The 21,168-nt window shown below is 41.4% G+C and overlaps 4 protein-coding genes across 9 annotated transcripts; 2 read left to right on the top strand and 2 right to left on the bottom strand.

Annotated features, from left to right (window-relative positions):
* Positions 1-183: 183 nt before the first annotated feature.
* On the top strand, positions 184-8,164 carry LOC129591294 (phosphatidylinositol 3-kinase regulatory subunit gamma-like). Of its 5 annotated transcripts, none has more exons than XM_055486916.1 (15): positions 184-405; positions 719-834; positions 1,042-1,136; positions 3,009-3,119; positions 3,219-3,314; positions 3,394-3,579; positions 3,652-3,774; positions 4,002-4,212; positions 4,295-4,395; positions 4,754-4,988; positions 5,461-5,638; positions 6,330-6,748; positions 6,872-6,961; positions 7,170-7,376; positions 7,611-8,164. In XM_055486916.1, exons 3-15 carry the CDS (start codon positions 1,082-1,084, stop codon positions 7,798-7,800), a joined length of 2,202 nt encoding a protein of 733 aa, XP_055342891.1. In that variant the 5' UTR covers positions 184-405; positions 719-834; positions 1,042-1,081; the 3' UTR covers positions 7,801-8,164. The 5 variants fall into 5 exon arrangements, with proteins under 5 accessions (XP_055342891.1, XP_055342875.1, XP_055342882.1 ...); XM_055486900.1 differs by having other exon boundaries at positions 636-834; XM_055486907.1 differs by having other exon boundaries at positions 593-834.
* Positions 8,165-8,238: 74 nt separating this feature from the next.
* On the bottom strand, positions 8,239-11,229 carry LOC129591323 (uncharacterized). Of its 2 annotated transcripts, none has more exons than XM_055486945.1 (5): positions 10,499-11,229; positions 9,988-10,323; positions 9,392-9,781; positions 8,953-9,103; positions 8,239-8,782 (listed from the first exon to the last, which is right to left on the bottom strand). In XM_055486945.1, exons 1-5 carry the CDS (start codon positions 10,976-10,978, stop codon positions 8,562-8,564), a joined length of 1,578 nt encoding a protein of 525 aa, XP_055342920.1. In that variant the 5' UTR covers positions 10,979-11,229; the 3' UTR covers positions 8,239-8,561. The 2 variants fall into 2 exon arrangements, with proteins under 2 accessions (XP_055342920.1, XP_055342928.1); XM_055486953.1 differs by having other exon boundaries at positions 8,965-9,103.
* Positions 11,230-11,452: 223 nt separating this feature from the next.
* LOC129591337 (40S ribosomal protein S18) lies at positions 11,453-12,533 on the top strand. Its single transcript, XM_055486966.1, has 4 exons — positions 11,453-11,596; positions 11,651-11,749; positions 11,809-11,895; positions 12,147-12,533. The coding sequence occupies exons 1-4, from the start codon at positions 11,591-11,593 to the stop codon at positions 12,420-12,422; spliced, it is 468 nt and encodes a 155-aa protein (XP_055342941.1). The 5' UTR covers positions 11,453-11,590; the 3' UTR covers positions 12,423-12,533.
* A 331-nt stretch (positions 12,534-12,864) lies between these two features.
* LOC129590215 (rhophilin-2-like) lies at positions 12,865-20,688 on the bottom strand. The gene is made up of 18 exons (XM_055485324.1): positions 20,367-20,688; positions 19,181-19,503; positions 17,786-17,901; positions 17,551-17,679; positions 17,401-17,473; positions 16,718-16,798; positions 16,456-16,574; positions 15,718-15,826; positions 15,452-15,601; positions 15,067-15,150; positions 14,811-14,967; positions 14,659-14,739; positions 14,327-14,447; positions 14,002-14,075; positions 13,865-13,941; positions 13,638-13,790; positions 13,359-13,505; positions 12,865-13,254 (listed from the first exon to the last, which is right to left on the bottom strand). Exons 2-18 carry the CDS (start codon positions 19,292-19,294, stop codon positions 13,189-13,191), a joined length of 1,851 nt encoding a protein of 616 aa, XP_055341299.1. The 5' UTR covers positions 19,295-19,503; positions 20,367-20,688; the 3' UTR covers positions 12,865-13,188.
* Between the last annotated feature and the right edge of the window lie 480 nt (positions 20,689-21,168).

Genomic DNA, 21,168 nt, shown 5'->3' with positions numbered 1-21,168 from the left:
GTAACAAAGTTTTTAATACCCTCCTCCCCCTTTGTAACAACAGTAACGCTTTCAGGACCCTCCCCTCCCCCAACTTGCGTGACGTAATTTATGGATTCCGCCTTACAGTACTTACGTACTGTACTTTTTTGCACTAACGCTCGATCGGCGAATTGGATACGGCGCTTTGATCGCCTTATTTGTTTGTGGCGCAGGTAACGCAGGTCCTGGATGACCGAGTCAGTTTTGTGTGAGACTCCTTTAAATGTCCTTTTCCGGTTCTGTAATTTTCCTTGCCACACTGATTGTATGTACAGTAATACGCCATCCCAGGTGGAACTGTAGTATGCACTCTGCAGTTTGATCCTATGTACTGGCTGCTGGCGGTTTCTTTTTCCAGTTAGCTGTTAGCTGGTACTGTAGTAAGTAAGTAGCAGTCTGTCGGATACGTACAGTACCATATTACACTATTTCTGATCCCGATTCTAGCGATACCGTTTTTGTATTAAACGAATTTGGGGTTTTGTAACTTTTGTTTGAATGATACTCTGACCTGTAAATCTGGAGACCCTTCCAGAGCACCACTGGTCATTATTAGAGCACAATTTTGCAGTTGCTCAACTTCCAGTTCGAGTACAGAACTTGTACTGTTGCAGCAATTTGATGATGGCAGCTTTATTCCAGTGGATAATGGTTCCGCTTTGCTTCGGTATCCCCTAATTTCCTTGCTCATTTGCAGCTCAGTGGCATTCAGCTACTTTTCATTTCTTGAATCAGTTCGCCGTCGCTGTTCTGTGGATCTGTTTAATCGTCTGTTTCCTGTGGTTTTAATTTTTAAAGTCAAGTTTGCGTGCTGTAAGTGATACTTGAGTGACTGCAGTATTCGGAAATCTAGAGTAGTAATTTACTAATACTCATTACATTTACAGTAGTCTAATGGTTGTTAGTTTGTGACAAAATTATAAACGGTTGCAAACCAAACTAGTAATAACAATGTTCGTACATGTTTGTGAAGGAGGTATTTGATTTAACGATTGTAAGTTTATTTTTTTCTGTTTTCAGAGCGAGTTGAGCTTTCGAATTCCGAAATCATTAAGTATCTATGGAGGATAATTTCAGTGAATCCGTATCGGGTGATTATCATTTAGCCACAATAGGTGAGTGCGTTTAATGCTACTGTGCGATGGTAAATTTCGCGCACAGAAATAATGACCTGGTAACTGGAGTTGGATTTAATGCGGTCGAGGGTTCTCCTAAACACATAAAGTAACCAAAACGACTTTCGGCAGCCCCTGGCAGATCTATCTGTCAGTCAAGGCTAGTCGCAATGTATAAAATACTCATGACAAACCTGGATGCATATTCTATTGTGTTCCTGGCTGTTCGATAATTATACTGCAGTACTTGCTCACTTTGGTGCTGCTGTACAGCGTGTGCAGTTGCCTAAGTGTTGCAGTATGCGACTGCATCGATCTCGTGACAAGGAACAGGAATTCTGATGCACATGGCTGGCAGCCAGACGGCGCGCTGCCATAATTAGTCAATGCGATACATGTCCTGGCTGATTTACTGAGCTGAATATGGCTTGAGTTCGCTGGCGCGGAAAAGTGGTTAATGACTGAATGTTCTCGTTTTTCATTTTTAATTATCGGCAAGTCAGAGTGGTCCAGGAAAGGCTAGGGGCATTCGGGGATTCTGTGAAGCTGGCAGCGCGAGAATTAAGCTCGATTACGCTGCTGTTTCATCTGCATGGTCTTTCGGCGAAATCATTGATGAGCTTTTACCGGAAACCGGTTATGTCTTGTTGGTGAATGGTGCTTGATGCACCAGCCGTGCATGGTCAGTAAAAATCTTGCAATCAATGTAGATTTAACTGCGTTTGAAGCGGGAGCGTATTTTTCTGCTTGTTTTATTTTTTTAAATTCGAAGTTTATACGGTTACCTATACGAAGTACCGCTTTAGTAAAATCCTATTTCAGGCAAATTATTTGTCCTTATTACTTTATTGAACTGAAGCATTATTTTTTGCAAACTAGGTTTAAGATAAATTTATTGGATCGCTACTGCATTGCTTCGTGTTTCCTGGTTGGCTTATTGTTAGTAAGAACACTCCTTTTAGTTTTTGTCTCTGTTTGAAGGACAAATGCCTGGCGGCAATAAAGTGCGTAGATAGCAATTCGGTGCGTGCAGTACTGTACGTATTTCGCGAATGATTAATGGATATCTATAATCGCTGCTAATTAATCCTTGGAGGTGACTTTGCTGAAAGTGCAATAATCGCGTTTGAGTATAATTATTACTTCCAACTATAGTCTGTAGAATGGTGGAAAGCGTGTAGTATAGCATTTTGCAGTTTACAGAACATAGCGGCAGGCTTGTACTAATTTTACGAACTTATGGTCATTTTTCAAGATACTAGAAATTGTTAAATATCCAAAATTGTATGGCGGGCAGCAAAATTAAAGATGGCTGGAAGTTTGCCGTGGGTTTGCAGTGCATCAGAAGAGGTTTCACTGTTGCTTTTCTTTTCTTTCAGTTGCCATTACAAATTTTCCGTGTGGTTTGTGCGCTTTAGTTTTCATTATTTTGAAGAAGGAAAAGTGCACTTGCAATATGAAACAATAATCCAAGCTAGAAACAATCAAAATTTTGCGTAGGAGTAAGACGAATTTGCCACAGAGATTAAAGTTATCTTTTGGTCAGAGTAAAGCGGCGGCTAAATGTTTAGATATCAAATTGGGGTCATGGCACTGATTTTGATAGCGAGTGTGATTTCCGACACCACTTACGGCGAGATCGAGATTAATATCAATTAGCAGAAACCGTACTATCGGTAAATGGCTGAGAATTAGCAAAGGCAAAGTCTGAAAAGCCCGGGAAGCATAGGTACTCGTATACGTGATAAGATAGTAAAGGCAAATTTCTTAATTTTTTGTTGTCCGTCTATCGGGAGCTTGTTAGTGCTTATGTGTATGTATCCCTTAAAAAAATGGTAAACCCAGAGATCGCACCATTTGTTTTGCTTCCAGACCGTCTCAAGACGGAGAATTATTTGGGCACTTTAGCCAGTGGCAGCCTGTGTGACAGTTGCAAGCATTTAATGCATGGCTCCCTTATCTGCGGCAGCTGCCCGTGTCAACGTAAGTCCAGGACGCTTTTTGATTTTTTTTGGAGTTTATTCCATTTTCCCAGTGGCACATTGTTGGTTAATTGTGATCGTCGAACAATCTTGATTGTAGTCGGTGTTGGTCATTCCTGTCAGCGGAGCTGTTCGACTCGGCTGGAAAAGCGATGTACAGCGTGCGCACTGGCGGAGAGCTGCTTGGCACGAAGAGGTAAGGAAACATCAAAATTTAATAGGCAGATAATCGCTTAAATTATGATATGGCAATGACATGATTTTTCTTCTCATAGTTTTTGGTGTAGAACTTAGTCAGCAGCTGCTATCAGATGAACCGGTGCCGGCACTGGTTGCTCGATGTGTGGAAGAAATCGAAAAGCGCGCGTCGGCTGCAACTCACGATCTCAATAGGATATTTTCCCTTACCGTTCCGGCGGATGTGGTTCGGATAGTCTGTGAACAGATCTCATTATCAGGAGGTGCGAAATTTTGCGATCGTGTAGTGGCAAACTTTGCCTGTGCCGTATTGTTGTTATAATATTCTTTTGTAGATTTGAACTTATTGTCGGCCTGTGAAATCGCCTGTATTGTTGAAGTATTAAAGCGGTATTTATTGGAACTGCCTACTCCTGTGATACCTACCTCCATGTACGACATGTTCATAGAGGCCACAAGTGAGTTCAGATACGACGGAAAACAGTATTTGGCGCAATCCCTTTGATTAAATTTTTAATTTAAAATGATCAAGTCTTTTGGTTATTTTTTTAGTAAAAAATAATTAAAATCGTTTATGTTCGTGGCGCGTGAAGTAATCCGCCACTTGCTTTGATTTCCGATTAAATATTGTTCGTGGATAGGTTTACCTTGATCTCAACATTTTTCATGATATTTTTCTCGTTAGGTTTATGTGAAACCGAGGATCAGCGCGCTAGTATTATTCTGGATTTGGCAAAAAAATTGCCTGACGCCCATGCGAAAACCCTGCGATATTTGATGGGCCATTTTTGTCGCTTGTGCTCAATGATAAAACAGTCAGAGAAGAAGTGTAATCCCACATTATTGCTGCAACCATTAGCGGTGGGGCTTATCCGGCCATCTTGGCTCAAAACAGAGTAAATGATAATTGAGGAAGAGAATAATCTGGGACATTCAGAAATGGGATAATGGGATATGTACGTGCATTTGTGCTCGTAGACTGATTTCGCGGCATATAAACTGGTACAATGTCATCTTGGAAACTCTTCTACTGAAGGGAACCTGGGGTATCGATCTATGTATTGCGGATTTAGATTTCGGTGAGAGAGTTAGGGGAATTATTACTGGTTGTTCGTACCGTTATGGCTTTATCGTGTGTGCAGTACATGTAATGTGAAACGGCCGCATTATCATGCTTTAAATTGTAAAAGTACCTCGACCGCATTAAACAACGCAGAATGTTCTAGTTGGCACCTTGTAAGGTTACAAATATGTATAGGTTTTGTGAAATGCCTGGAAACATTTCCGTTTTTGTTGACGCTTGCAGTTTATGCACTCACATGTTTCTCAGAGTATTCTGGAATAGACTCATACAGTATGTAGTTATTCATAGTCGTTTTTGCTAAATCGACTGTTAGCATTTTCGAGTACAGGCATAACTGTTTGGATTGCTGTTAGGTGTGCCCTCGGGACTGCCGGAAATAGCCTCATTAACATCGGAATTTGCACGTCGGAATTCCATCGGTGCACGAGGTTTAGCGTCGTCACCGAAAAATTTGGAAGATTGCGATTGGTATTGGGGTAGTGTGTCGCGTGATGATGCTGCTGCCGCCATGAAGGATCAGCCCGATGGAAGTTTCCTGGTGCGCGCTTCATCCACTAAAGTGCAAGGAGAATATACGCTGACGTTGCGGTAAGCAAGTTTTATAAGCAGAACGTCGACTGCATTTCCGAAATTTATATATCAGTTCAACTAAGTGAATGATTTAAACGACCTAACAGTGAATGGCACAGTCGGCGAAAACAGCTTTAAGTTAAGTACAACCGGTACAATTGTACAGAACATGTCTCTGAAGACCACAGAGCATGTAAATTGTGTGAAATTCTGTGATTTTTTTCATCAAATCTGTTTTTGATTAAGTTGGTAACATCCTAAAAAACTAGGATAGACTTCCAGAAAGTAAAGTTTCACGTTGAGTCTGATATGCCATCTGTATTGCTGTTGAAACCTTAACTACTTACTTGTGATTCCGATGATTCTTATTTTATCGTTCCTGAAAATTTGCAGTTTTGTCTTTATTTAGATGGGTCCATGCTGTGTACGCATTAACGAACACGTTTGAAAATCGGAAATGGGAAATCTGAAATTTGTTTTATTGTTACAGAAAAGAAGGAGCGAATAAGCTCATCCGCATTATTGGACGGGATGGCAAATATGGATTTGCCGAGCCCTTGGAATTCGATAGCGTCCAGGCTGTCATTGATTATCACCGCACTAATTCCCTGGCGCCCTATAATCGCATGCTTGACATCTGTCTCATCAGTCCCTTGTCCAAGAATCAGGTAGGAATAGCGTGACGTCAACCGGAACCTCTTTATTTCGCTTTGATTAAGTTAAACATTATCCAGTCACCGAAATGTGAAGATCGTGATTCAATTTTTCTAATACCACTGATAGTCGACATCAGAAGGTCTTGGACGTAGGTGGTGGCACACGTGGGCTATGCGTGGGGGCAGTAATTACACGGGCACAGTTGATTATAGTTATGAAATACTGAAGCTAATTACGAAATGAAGAGTTGCTGCTACTGAGTGCCGACGGAGCGACGCTCCCTGGGTAATTATTAGGAAACTGGTTGCGTGATTTATTGTGCATGCCTTGTTGGGAAAGCGTTATGCTCAAGAGAAAACTCTTCCTTATCCATTATGTAACATTTTCTGTGACGTCTCTTGGAATACCATTCCTTGTTATTATGTAATTCATAGCACAAAGGATTCTATTTTGACGCGTGAACTACGATTAAAAATCCCTTCTGGTCGCATCTACCTGGACTTAATTAGTTGTTGTCTGGAAGAAAGGTTGTGTTACCTTCTATTATGAACTTCCACCTTTAGGAATAGGTTCAGTATTCTCCGACTGATTAATGCACCAAAATCAAGTTCGACATTTAATTAGTTTACTGTTATGGTAAAACTGTAGTTGCCTGATTAAACATTTTTTGGATTTTCTTAAATATAAGGGTATTTTCTTCAGGGTGTTATTGATTCTTCCGATCGGGATAAGATTTTGCAGCAATTGAAGGAAAACAACATGGAATATAACATGTGGAGTGAGATTTATGACCGCCTGACGGAGGAGACTACACGTACGGCCCAGGAAGTCAACATGAAAACCCAGGCCATGGCGGCATTCGACGCGGCAGTATTAATGTTCGAAGAGCAGATCAAAATCCACGAACGCTACCAGCGTGATGCAAAGCCCAATGAGATTGACGCCGTTAAAGCCAACTATGCCCTATTGAAAGCCCGTCTGGACGGGATATTGAGTAATCGAGCCAAACTGCAAGTTGACCTCAATCTCCAGACACAGTGGCTGAAGACGAAGGAGAACGATCTGGCTAACATCAAACCACGCATCACCCATTTGAACATTGTTCGTGGCGATATGATCAAGTACGTTAACGAGTAGCGTCTATCTATAACCTAGATTTCCGGTCGGCACAACTATTTAATTTGCGTAAATGGGATCGGTGATGTTGTTGCGGTATTCGCTGATGGGATCGTTTTTGTGTTCAGGTTGTTGACCAGGAGTGGGGTTAATCAAGGTGAGCTGGATGAGATCCTGCAGGAATCAGCGAAGTTGGGAGAAAAGAAAGGCTCGGAGAGGTATTTTTCATGACCTGGCTGTTAATTTCTGTAACGTAATAAACGCTGTCAGGAAAGGATCTATAAATTTGTAATCGTAATAAATCGACATTTTTTTATTGTCTATATACTGACAGTAGAACTGGTAACGCATTTGATAGTTCCGCTGTTCGGACAATTCACATAACCATTCACATAGCCATTTTTCACACTTTCTTGTGTATTGTAGATTGAAATCGTCTCCGGTCAGTGAAACGATTCTTGAAGTACCCGCAACGTCCGAGATGGTGCAGAATGATGAGAAGATGTGGTACATACCAGATGCTACCCGGGAACAAGCAGAGAAACTACTTATTAACAAACCATCCGGGACATTTCTTATTCGCCGGCGAATGGAGGGCTCGTCTGGTCAGACGCATGCGCTTTCTGTTATGGTGTAAGTAAAATTATATGGTCACTGGTAGAATTTGAAATATGTTAACTGCAGACTTCCAAACTCTAAAGTTTGGAAGACTGCAGTTAACTTGAATGATAGTGGGTTTTACGTGTGTAGCTTTGTAAGGCTCGAGAGTTGAGGCGAGATCGTACAAGCGACTTGCCCAGACATTAAATTTTTCTTTTCACGGTCATTGGGTCCATGTATTGATTTCGCCTTTTGGCATTGTTGTAGGAATGGCAAAGTAGGTCATTGCCTGATCAATCAGAATGAGAACGCATTCGGTTTCGCGGCACCCACAGGAGAATTTGTCACATTAAGGGATCTGGTGTCGCATTACGCCAAGAAATCCCTCAAAGAGCATAACCCCCAATTGAATGTGACATTGGCTTATCCAGTGAATGCGCCCGGTACCAGTTCGTAATTATGGTGTTCGTAATGGCGAACAACATGTTCGTTGGCACCGTTAGCGGTCGTTTCCTACCCTACCAGTGTTCACTGTACGGAAAGACGTCATTTTCGGAATGAAACTGCCAAAAGCGCCCTGTTGTTGCTGTTTCATCTTGCCATGCATTCCAGTGGTACTGTTTGGAGTTGTATCCTACTTCCGGCAGTATGCTTCGTTGTATTGGATTTTTGTAGGAATTTCATTTTTTACTTTTATGTATGCTGACAGAATGTTGTTTTGTTTCTGTATAAAGATTGTAATTTTTTTGCTGTACATTTAAGAGGTTTAATTTTTCTTTGATAACTTGATCCGTCATTTCCGATTGAATCGTTGACTGTTGTTACGGAATACAGTGAGGACAGAAAATGTGATAAGGAGGAAATTGTGCACAGAAAAACTTCTGTTTATTGTTCAAAGTTTTAAAGGCATATAAAAAAAGTATACGAATACACTTTGATTCACTGAATATTTTTCGTCGTACTCAGCCGGCCGTAGCCATGTGCATCCCATAAATAACCACTCTATACCACCGTGATATTAAGTGGTACCATTTTGCTCTCAGGTGCTCCTTCCAGGAAATCTCGTATGAAAGACACCCGATCACAACGTTTTCGGTCAGCCGGGTGAGAAAATAATAACTGATGATGGACTCGAAAACAGCAAAAGCAATAAAGTAAAGGCATTTTCGGTCTTTAAGATTGATATCCAACAAAAAGTGGCAAAAACGAAGTAGTTTATTAACTGGATACGAGGTTATTTGCTTCTCCCAGGCGCAGGTATATCGCATCCAAATCGGCCATGAGATCCCTTTTGGAGTCCGCATCCAGTTTGGATGAAAAAACATAAAATCTTATTACGTTGACACTTTTGTGGACGTCTGCTATGGACGGAGGAGTACCGGATGGAGAGGCTGATACGTAATCCGCAAACGACGCTTTACGTGCCACACTTGATGAACCTAAATGTACATGTTACTTACGATTACTGTCTACTGATGTTGCATTGTTTCTCTGTACATAAGCTTCTTACATGTCAACTGCACAAAATACTATAGTACGAGTATGTTCGTAAAACTGCGCAGCACTTGGCATGGCGCAGCATGGCCTTGCACAAAGATTGCACGTTTACCAGCTTGTTTACTTGAATTTCCTGCACTGGAAAGGCGACTCCAAAAGCCTTTTTTCCATTCCGTTGTTAACAAACACCGGTCCGTTTCCGTTCCGTTCGCGGCTAATACTTCGATGGCTTTCTTCCACAGTTTCCATTCCGGTACATGTTTCTGTAAAATGAAACTGGTCAGTAAAGCTGACCACCTGTCTGCCGGTGAACTATTAAAATGTCTGAAGCCCATCATGGATTCATGATTCAGAACTCCAAAACTTCAACACGATCATTCCAATAAGCGAGACTAGTAGTCTACGTTAGCAAAAGGCACCAGGAAACCCAACCTTGGAATTTGGGTTAAACGAACCCAGAAGGGTAAATTCGTAAGCTTGAACAACGTTTATTTTGCAGGTTTAAGATCATATTAAAATACCTTACAGAACAATGCTAAAATATCTCATACCCCGTTAGATTTTTCTGAGGTGTAGTATTCGGTCAGCGCATCCTCTACATATTGCACTCTGTTGGTACCGTCAGCGTCTTGCCAGATTTTCGGTCGCTTTTTAGCAGGTGCCTCCTCGTCCTCGCAGTCGGAAACAGGCAACATGTCTTCCTCATCGCTTCTTACCACTCCATTTACAGCCAGCTTTTTAATATTGCGACCTATCGTGGCGCGATGAACATTGACATGAAAATTGTCTTTTAGCCAATCTGCTAACTGCGTCTGGCTCCAGTCCGGGCATTCTTCGTGCTTTTCCAGCAAAGCTTTGCGCGTAACATCCGTTAAATAATTGTTTCCCCGGCCGCGACCGAATTTTTTTGAATATCGACAAGTCTGAGGCACGGCAACTATCTAGAACAGATAAAAGCACAAAATATCAAAACCGCACCGAAAGAGCCCAAAGCTAAAACGCCAAGAGAAGAGAAAAAGCAATTCCCCTGCAGTGCTGTAAGTAATCTCTCTCACAGACGTCGCTCCAAGTTGTCGCACTCTTGCAGGCTGTTTATAATTGTTTAGAAAGTTTACCGTTTTCTGGCCTTATCGAGAAAAATGCGCACCTTGGTTGCAGCCGGCACGACAAATCCCTGTTCTTCATGGACTTCATGCACCTGCCCGGCATCCTCGACGTCGATTTCCTCCATTCGCTTGACCGGTGCCAAGTACGGCAGCAGATCGTTGGGCCAATCAGTCTTGTCGCTAACATCCGGCGCAATTTCGCTGGTAACGCTGTCCTGTGAAATGGCTGTCACTTCCAAACCATACTTCTTCAAAAATTCTTGCAGCCATTTATCAGACAGACTGAAATTTGTCGGCACATCGAATTCTCCCGTCAGTAATAGTTCCGCAGCTTTCTCCTTAAAGGAGCTGAGGCTCATGGCCATAATTGTGATATTCTGCAAGAAAAAAACAAAAGAAATTACTGCACTAAATTATTAGCAAGCCGACGACTCAACCGCTTGCGTAACTCTGAAGAAATTCCCAAAAAAATCAGTTTGGTTTTTATTAGTGAATAATGTGGCATAACTGTTCCGTGTTGCATGGTCACTTTGCGCCGGAAACAGACGTTACCTGATCTCCATCGGCAGACGGCTCCACACTAACTTCCGCTGATTTAGTCCGGGCTGAATACCATTCGAACAGTGTCGCTTCCAGTACATCGGCGCCTGTTGGGTCTCTCTCTTCTTTGACTGCATACTTCTGAATGGTCCGACCGACGGTGGTACGGTCCACCAGAATGCCGTGCACTCTGTCCAGCCATTCCACAATCTGCTGCTGACTGAGTAAGGGCTCGCTCATATGCTTGTCGATGATCGCTTTCCGGGCTTCGTCCGTCAGATGGTGGCGCTTGACTGTCGAGGGGCGTTTTAAGGATTTTTTTGGCACCAAGGCTACAGGTTCTGCTAGAATGATGTCTGATTTAACCGAGATTTCGGTTGGCTCGGGAATGACTTCCACGGGAAGCTGTGACGACGCGGGCACGGTCTCCAGAACAGGCGCAGCCGCGTTTTGAGCATGCAACGTTGAGGATGCTCTGGTGCGCCGTTCCATATTGCACCTATGCTCGGTCTGGATCCTACTGCTGCTGCAATATGGTCTTTCCAGTCGACTTTCTGGCCAAATCGACGCCAGTTACACTCCCATAAAAAAAAGAATATTTCTTATTTCCCGATATTTATTTTATACATTTATTTATATAGAAATTAATCAATGTACTGTTTAACAAAAGGTGAGAAAAAATGCTTTCGAGTGTTGCGAACAATTACAGTAATATGATCCCGTCTATGATGCGTGCGACAGCGAACGGCGTGCCCAGAGCGAGCACGCACACGCTGCACGCAGCAGCCATGCACCTTCACCGAAGGCGTGTCCCGGCACTCAGCATTGGCCATTCCAATAAGTCTGAAATGGAATCCTTTAGATTCCTGCTGGAAGCCTGGAATTAAAGGCTTTAATTTTCGAGTAACTGGCGACTTCCACTGAATGCTTTTTCCATTTTTTAACTGGAAGTGTGAATAAATTCAGGCTGTCTCCTGCATCGCATCCGACTGCATTCGGCGAACTTCTGGTACTCCGTCACCGTGGATTTTTAGCGAGAGTTCGCGATCATCTTTACGGATTTTTGTTATTAATTACTGAGATTCCTGATTTCAAGATTATAAAATGGGTGTAAGTGAAGCAGGGGTGGTTTTGTTAGATTGACTTTAAGATTTGTTGTTGCAGACCCTTATCATTCCGGAAAAGTTCCAGCATATCCTCCGTATAATGAACACCAACATTGACGGACAGCGGAAAATCATGTACGCTCTGACGGCTGTAAAGGTACGTGAGAGTTCATCATCTGATTTCCTGCGAAGCATACATTGAAACTGATGTTTCAGGGTGTGGGGCGAAGGTTTTCGAACGTAGTGTGCAAAAAAGCCGATATTGACTTACGCAAACGTGCTGGAGAACTGACAGAAGAAGAGGTGAGGTTCTCAAGTTCCATTCGTTAATTTCACAACCTCAAAGCATCGTTTTCTGGCAGAAAGAATTAAACATACACACAATTAAACCGTAGTTTTGTTTTCTGGACTCATTGTATATGGCATGTTGAAATACTAGTAGTTGTTTATACCTGTTGGCACAGAAAGCTTGCTGTTAAAGACGCTTATATACGGTATATCGTAATTATTTTCTCTGATAGAGTCATGTTTTTATTTGTTTTTGTTGATTGCAGGTTGAAAAGGTTATCACGGTTCTGAACAACCCCAGACAGTACAAGATCCCCGACTGGTTTCTGAACAGGCAGCGTGATATTAAGGACGGTAAATACACGCACGCCATGGCCAACAATCTGGAATCGAAGTTACGTGATGATCTGGAACGTCTGAAGAAGATCCGCAATCATCGTGGTCTGCGCCACTACTGGGGCCTGCGTGTGCGTGGCCAGCATACAAAAACCACTGGCCGTCGTGGACGAACTGTCGGTGTGTCCAAAAAAAAGGGAGGTTAAAGTTATTTCGATTTTTGTTACTTTTGGAGACCTAAACTAATCAGGCTGTCTATCGTAAAATTCCATCATGTCATCTCAGAAGGAAGAGCAAATAAATACTTACCGACAAGCCTTGGAATAAATACGAAGTTTTGCATCAGTTAAATAGTAATTCGTAGGAACACTTAAGGTACTGATACTAACCAGTAACCACTGGTTAGTATCGGTACACTGACCACGATTGTACTGTGCACTTTTCTATAGTATTTTCTGAAAAATTGCCCAAATTCCGAGTTTCGACTTGAGTTTAAATCGTTAATTTCATGGTTTCACACGCTACTGTTGAGTTTTGTTTTGAATTTGCGAAAATTCCATTCATGAAAATTTTGCGTTTCTTTCTTTCGTAATGCATTTACTCGACGGACTACGGATATTATTATGTATTTAGATTTAATCACCACTTGGGAGATGCACAAAAACTCAAAACTGAATTCGGTGTGTTTTTTATCACAATGCCAATTGCAGGCTGCGCTCATTCTACCAACTTGGGCAAAATTTGCAAAGAGGAAACCCAATCTCTCTTGTAGCAGAAACGTATACAAAAATATATTACAAGAACATTTTGCCCGATAACATCCGAACAGATACACTAAAACCTTTCAAAAATCTGAACATTATAAAAGTTCAAAGCAAAACCACTAAGAAGAAGGCTCCAAATTATCACAACAATAACATCCCAAAAATCTGGCAGGATTCATTAGCCAGCCGTTCCCGTTTGTGCATGGCGTCATTTCTTCTTGGCGTGGCCATTCATTTTGATTTTGCTCACCTCATGTCTGTTAATGGTCTGTCCCTGCAAAAAAAGGCAGTTTCGAACCATTTCAATGTAATATTTTTATTTACCATTCATAACTACTAAAACTGAGTAAATTCTAATATGCAATAAACACTGCATACCGGGGCCAATGCGAATGGTGTGACCACAGTCAAAATCAGTTCTTCTGGATGTTGGCGCATCTTCTCCACCAATTTTTCGTGGATCTCCCAGGTAACGTTTTCATCATGAAGTTTCGTTATTATATCGCCTTTCTTCAAACCATTTTCCTTAAAACAAACGATGTAGGAAACAATTTTCTCATTCAATCTCACAGTCGCATTACTAACGTAATATGCCAGTGAAAAACAACACTCGTGTAACCTTGAAATAATCGATTGTTCTGCCGATGATATCCTTACCTCAGCAATGCTTCCCGATTCAACTTCCGTTACCGAGACGGGTGAACTACCCCGCACGCTGAATCCGTAGGAATCCACCGCACCAGATTTAATCATGTGGATCAGTTTTGGCTTAGACCATTCGTTGGAAGCGTTAAATACGTGAAGAGGACCCTAAATAATGCACTTCAAGCACACCTTTCATTGTCATCGACAGAGGCACAACAGTGTCGTTTGGAGATTGTTACCAGATCACGGAAGGGATCCTTCACCCTGACTTGAGTGAAATTTGGAGCGATCGGTTCAGAAATCTTCTGTGCTTTAGCTAGAAAAGCACAAGGAGTTAACCGAGAACAGTCAATATTCACATATGCTCAAAGTATACCTAAAATTCCTGGTGGAGTGCTAGCTGGTGCGAAGTTCTCTTCATCTTCCAGCCTTTGGTACAGTTCCAGACTTCTAAAGGATGCACAGGATCAACTTTTGCCCGGCATTAGCAGCCACATTATTTCATACTGATAAGTTAGTAACTAATCACAAGCAATTAGGTATAACACGCTAATAATTATTGTCAACAGAGGCAAAGAAGCATCACAGTAACAATTGGCGGAATACCGGCACGAATGTGCCAAAGATGACCGGTAACATATTCAAAAAGATTGCCAAAATTCACAATTTTCACAAACGACAAAACTGCGTAAAGTACTAACCTATCATGTGCATTTCTCAACACGGAGAGCAGCATGTCCACCTTTCTCAACAGCCGGCACATCCTGTGAATTCGTATACACTCCTCAAACAACAGGGTGGCTTGTCGAACGTGATTACGTGCTACAATTAAAAATGTCGTCAAAATTACGAGCATGCACTAGAAGTATGCATTATAAACTGATATTAAATTAAGCCACATTTTGGGCAGTGCAACATCGCATCGCATACGTGCTGTGTATAGATACACTTACATCGACAGTCAACTAAGCAGGCTTTTATCACTTATCAGTCAACAAAATCTATATAGGCAAAACGTCTGTTCACTGCTTACCCAGATTTTTCCGATTTTCTTTCCCAAACGATTCAGCCAAAACCCCAACTTCCAGAATATCCGCAATTTTGGCTAGAGATACTAGAAACAACAAGCAAAAACTATGTCAGTCTCTCATCGATTCGTACTATTTTCCCCAATGACCCACGCACTATTGTAATCGGCCAGTGCCAGACCCGTATGAAAATGGGATTTGGCTTTGTAGAATTCCACTTTAACCAGCACCATAGAAATCCAGGAATATGGTACATACTGTTTAACAGGGGCGGCAGAGATGGCATCGTGCACGACTGTGAAACCTTTCGAAACCTATACCAATTCAATAACATATCGTTAAAGTGCGAAAGGCGACCGTTCTACATGAGACAAATGCACTTATTTTAATATGTAATAAGGCTATCACATTACCTGTGCGGCTTCTTGAGCGTGGATTAAGTGTCCATTTCGGTCCGACAACAACGACAAATCATACAGACACTCTTGACTCTGAACCTGTAAGGGAAAAAATAACTTTCATTGCAGATCCTCACATGGTTACTTCTTCGAACACATCCCACATCTGTAACTTCTACACCCAACCATCATTTGTATAACTTGTATAACTGTTCAGTCAATCTTTTACACCCTCAACTCCGAGCCATTACAAATGAAAAATTCTGAACGAAAAAAGTGCTAGTACCACTGTTTAACTGGATTATTAATTTAATAATCCTTGAGAAAGTAACCTTACAGACATTTTACGAATGTGGTCGCTGTGAAATAAGCGCGTATTAGCTTCCAACCATTCTCTTACCAGCATTAAGCTGACCAGCATGCGCAGTGTTTCCGGTTTGAGATCCATGCTGGGAGCATTATTAAAACTGTTGGCAATAAACTGGAAGATCCCAGCCGCTTTCTGAAAGGCTGCCGATGCGGAAGAGAGACCTTCCATTGATTTCGCGCGCTGAAAATATGCCACAACGCCAACGCGGTTAATGAAAGTCAACACAGCGGATATGTCATCAACGCAAGAGCGACACCACAAAAAATTAATCACCATAATGAAATTTTGACACTTACTTGTCGAGCACCGATTTGTGTATACAACGAGCCCATGTTGAAAAGTGTGCTGGCTTTTTCAAAAGCCACCGACTTTTGTATGCAGGGAATTCCAATTAGCGAATCATACCTGTAACAAGGCTGATATAAAGTACACACCACTTTCACCCAGCAGTATCTTCCAATCGGCAGCCTTGCACGGTATCTATATGCAATTCTCTACATAACTCGCAAGTCTGAATGGTCAAAATTTCTAAACAACATAATACCGCACTTTGTAAGGATACTCTTTTCGGATTTCCCCATGACCTTTTGACAGAAAGAAGTGCTACATCACCTCGCAGCAGCCAGAAGAGCTACCAGATCAAATTCCTTACTAGTTATTAGTCAGTGCGGGGTAACACAACATCCTCTTCTCATATAAACATTAAATGAAATTATTAGCGGAAACCGTGCACCCACACCCACAAATACAATCAGCAATAGCCTGAGCAAAGCCATAAAATCCCCAGATGACTTCACACATCACAGAAAAACACATCCACCGAGAATAAACTACCGGTCGATGGAAAATCATTTGGAGGCACTTTAATATTCCCAAACATTCTAATATCCCTGCTGCTGCGTAGTCAAACCCATCGATCTTGCTAACAACTATACCAAACAGGAAGTAGCATTTACGGTAGTGTCTGCAGCTTGTAATTCCCACGATGGTACGATACATGTGACTTATAAGTCCGTGCTCAACACTGTACTTACCACTGGAATTTAATGCCCGTGACAGGTGTGAAGAAACGCCGCTCAATTAAACTTAAGGTATGTACATATTCCAGAAGAAGGGAGATTCCATTCTCATCTCGGGATGGACTGCGACAAGCCTGACAAAACAGCAAAAATTATATCACTCCAGAATGTCACATGTAAGTAGTATTATCCCACTTAATGGTGTTGAATACGTGCATTAAGCGAGTGTTATTGCCAAAAGGGAGAATAAAATACTAGCTGTCAACTTTATTCTCACATTGCGAAGGGACATAAATATTCCAATGGCTCGGTCATATTCCTCCAAATCGGTCACATGATAATGACTAACCAAAAATTCCTGTAAAACAATTCACTTGAGTCAAACTGCCTTCAGTTTATTGCTAAAGCCCAGAATTCTGAAGAGATTTAAAAATTCAGAATTTCGGTACAGTACTACTTTACCTCCTGTACCTACGGCACAAACAGTATTATTCAGTCCGGCTGAATAGCATAATTAACTGGAAAAACCGCATAAAAGTTTTCTAAAATTTTATTCGTTATACGTTAATTTGACAAAATTCTATTGCGGAATCTAGATGGATTTTCCGTGCTCGAAAACATTACCCATAAGCCTATGGATTACGACTTCCGGGAAACAGTGGCGTTCGCTAATCCGACACAAAGCAGCTGTTTACTTTCTCATTCGCCTTATCGACAGCCGACGTTCAAACAGAAAAATTTGACAAAAATGCTGTGAAAACAATAACCTCAATATCTGTCGCAAAATACTACGAAAATATTCAGAAAATGATGCCGGTACGTGACAAAATCTATCGTGCATCGTGAGTCAAATTTCCATATTATATTATCGATCCGAGCAAGGTAGTCAGCGAAGATGCCATTTAGCCAGAAATCACCCTACCATAGAGTAATCAATAAAGCATGACAGCATTAACTTACAGTCAGAGAATCGGAAAAGTCAAGATCAACTGTTTCTTTCAAGCCCAGTGGAATCAATGGCACCAAGTCGCCTCTGCAAGAAGCCGAAACAAGCCATGAAAAATCATCAGTTGATGTTTTTTGCATACAGCAGGTAAACAATACACTCACGTCTCTTCTTGATAGACATGCACTGAAGTGTTGAGTTCGGCCATCTCCTCGCTGAGCAGCTGCAAATTGGCATTGACCACCGATAGTTCAGCGGCGATCTTTTCATGTTGTTTACGGTTGTTCGTCGCACTACAAATACGGCTCGTATATAAATTAGAACAACTGACCAATATCAACATGTCAATGGTACACATTGTAAGCATTTTTCCCTTTTTCTATTGATTGGCTAACGAACCGGAATAAACGCTCGGCGCCGGCGCGAATTTGAATTTCTTTGTTAATTTGATGGTTTATTCGCTGGCGCTCCTTTTGCAGTTTTGTACGACCAGTTTCCGCCCAGTTGCGATTGCTCTGCAATGATAGAACCGTAGCACGTTGAGAAAGCATCAAAGAACTCACATAATCAAGGCCAATTTTCCAGAAGTGCATTTAAACAATCTGCACGTAAAATTAATGGCAACACGACGGAACGATAGTTTATGACCTTACTGATCTAGAGCTTGCTAGGTTGATCTTCTTTACAGAAACGATGCTCCAAATCTGGAGTCGATACTCCGAAATCAGTGAAAATGCAAACGCTGCTGCTTTCATTCCACAAAATTGAACAGTTACAAATTCCATATAATGTCTAGGATCGGTGCACCAACTTCGTGAGCACTGCGCACCATTCCACAACAGATGCTTCCCATTTCATTCATCAGCAGAAGCGGAAGGAGTTTTGTGTTGAAATAAATTACTATATCCAGTACCTACAGCGCTTCATTTACATCAAGATAGATTTTCACGCTATTGCTGTTTTTCTTATCGTATACGAAGCCGAATCAGATAATTGAGGAGTACTGTGACACAAAGCAATAATCAGCAAGTAAGCACATGAGTATACAGATATACAAATTTTATACAGCATGCTTCCGAAACTCGGTTAGAGATTCACTGCGGTAATCAGGAAAGTGTATGTAGAGTTATAGGAGCAAGTTCAACATGTCAATTGTTGTAATTTCCATGAAGCAAATTTTCACAACGCTCAAAGACGCAAACAAAAATTAATGCATGGTAAATCTATTCATTAAGACTGGCTTTACTAGTCAACACCGCAACAAACAACAAAAGGCTATGGTGCGTGCCAACACTGCTAAAAAAAACACAAGAGTACTGCACTTTGCACAAAATTTAAAATAATGCAATCTCACTTCAAATTTTCCGTAACAATTTTCACTGTACATATTCCTATTAAAAATCAAAATCAATTCAGGTGACTTGTAAAAGTATTTTTCAGTATTCTTATAAGAAGAAAGTAACCTCCAGTCTTATAACACTCTGCAGATGATTATTTTCACATCAATTTTCACTGCCAAAAGGTGTTTAAACTGCTATAAATCAGTCTAATCGGCAAACCAGCAGATTTATTAGTTCACACACATTTCCCAGCCTGCAGATAAATTCAAATTGCTAGTCAGCCTTCCCAGTGTGCGCTCGAAATAAGTATAAACAAATCTCAATGAAAAATCTGCGTATGTCGTGAACTTTTGCTCCAAACTGCAAATCTTCAGCCGGTTGATTTTAAGAGGAAAAATAATACAAGTATTTACATTCAGCTATTAATATAATTTTCGATTATTTTGCCACTTACTCCTCTTCGGGAAAACGAGTCACGGCTGCCGGGACTGTGGAATCCCGTACTGCTGCCTTCTTCGTCGGAATGGGAATGCTGCTCTCCATTATGGCTAATTCCATTGACAGCCATGATTAGCGATGATAAGCACAGTCAGTGCAGGCCAGACCACTTAATCCCGCAATTGCAACATACAGCGCGCGGCTAATGTAATTACGGATCAGCCTCTCTGATTCAAGACACCCAACTCACACAACAGTAGCCCGCGGGGCTTGCGGATCACAATCCCGGCTATTCAGGCAGCGGATGTTGATACGGTCATGATCGGATCGGGAGCATATCTGCAGGGGCAGTGATAAATCATAATAATTGTCGCTTGGCGGATATACGCAGCCTAGTACAGTACAGTCTGTGGATGCATACGGTACTATCAGCAGCAATCACTTTCCACTCAAGCATAAACAAATCTCGGCCGTCTTGTGTGTTGTGTTGCAACCGAATGAGCGATAATTAGACAACGTCTGCAGTTCAGTCTCTCTCTTCGTGATCAGCAACCACTTGTTTGCTGTTGTGTGTTAATTCGCAGTTTGGTTGGATTGTTGCTCGTACTCGCTACTGCCACAGGCTAGACGAGCACGCGTTCACGGAGAGAAAAACGAAGACAACTCGATTTCGTCATGTGCAATCTATCACGCTCATGAAATTGTCCGACACATCTGCCACTCGATGTCTATGATGATTATCGAAAGCTGATCGCTCGAAAAACCAATTCAGCAGAATTCTGAAGAAGGATTTAATCGGAAAGTCTTTCCATGTGTAAAAAAACTTACGACACCCGTGCAAACCTTTTCCAATCTAAACCACCACCGCTACCCCTTTTCCAGAAAACTAATTAAGCGCTTCTAAGGTTTCTTTTAAGAAAGGTAACACCACAGTTAACAGTAACTAGCGACTAGTCATTTTTTCTGAAGTTTCACAGGCCGTGCGGATGGCTATAAAATAAATTACGGGACACGTGCACCATCATTACTGTGTTAATCAGACTCAGCTAGAACTTACTCTAGTAGGTAAACTGTCACAAAATACAAACTTACTACTGTCGCTCGAATGACTAGCTGTTATTTTTATCATATTCTTATCGTAAAATTATCTGATTATCACTTCGGAAGTAGAACGTCCTTACAAGTTAGTTCTTACATCTTACCCATCTCACGCTCACATCCGAATGGGTAACAGTCACGTTCTAGGAATTAATTAATCCTTGTGACTTGTCACTTGTGAAAAATGTTGAAATCTTTCCAGAACCTTAACAACCGGCGCTGTGTTTGGCAGGAATCCTCAGTTTTGATAATAATTCATGACTATTACTGATAAAATGATAGGTAATTACTACAAAAATAACAAAACAAGTAAAGCTATATTATGACAGCGGCGTAATGCTATCTGGTTCCTGGTTCCAGATGCAATTATTATTACTGGCGTTTTGGCAAAACATGCACGCACGCAGGTGGTGCAGTTGGTGTTGGCTTGGATGGCTTCGTGCAACATTACGGCATTAATATACCAGTACGATGGTACGACCCTACCGTCAAGGTGCCGTGTGGCGTGCACATCTGCAGCCACAATACACAGGTGCGCAACCACCTATTCCTCAAATAAATAACAGCCGCACTTACAATTACTGCCGTACTGTTTTAGTTAATTATTCCAAAATAACACCATAAACGTATTTTTTTTCAGCAAATGATTTTCGGCACATACGAACACCAAAAGTACCGACATTCAAATAAACAAGAAAAAGTCAAAAATTGAAGGAGTGAACTATGAAAAGCTAATTTCTTGGCAAGATAAGCACAATGCAGCAGCGAAAAATGGAACAAAATGGCGTTAAATGCGTATCGCAACAGGTATTAGTACCAGCAGTAAAAAACGTGCCGACAACTGAATCAAAGAATTTAAACTAATGCACCATAAATGTAACGGAAATAATAACAAAAAAAGAAACG

Source organism: Paramacrobiotus metropolitanus, unplaced genomic scaffold, assembly GCF_019649055.1.
Source record: "Paramacrobiotus metropolitanus isolate TYO unplaced genomic scaffold, Prichtersi_v1.0 Parri_scaffold0000002, whole genome shotgun sequence".
In the NCBI taxonomy this organism is placed as follows: Eukaryota; Metazoa; Tardigrada; class Eutardigrada; order Parachela; family Macrobiotidae; genus Paramacrobiotus; species Paramacrobiotus metropolitanus.
The sequence above is the reverse complement of the archived record's forward strand: the minus strand, read 5'-3'. Positions and strand labels throughout refer to the sequence as shown.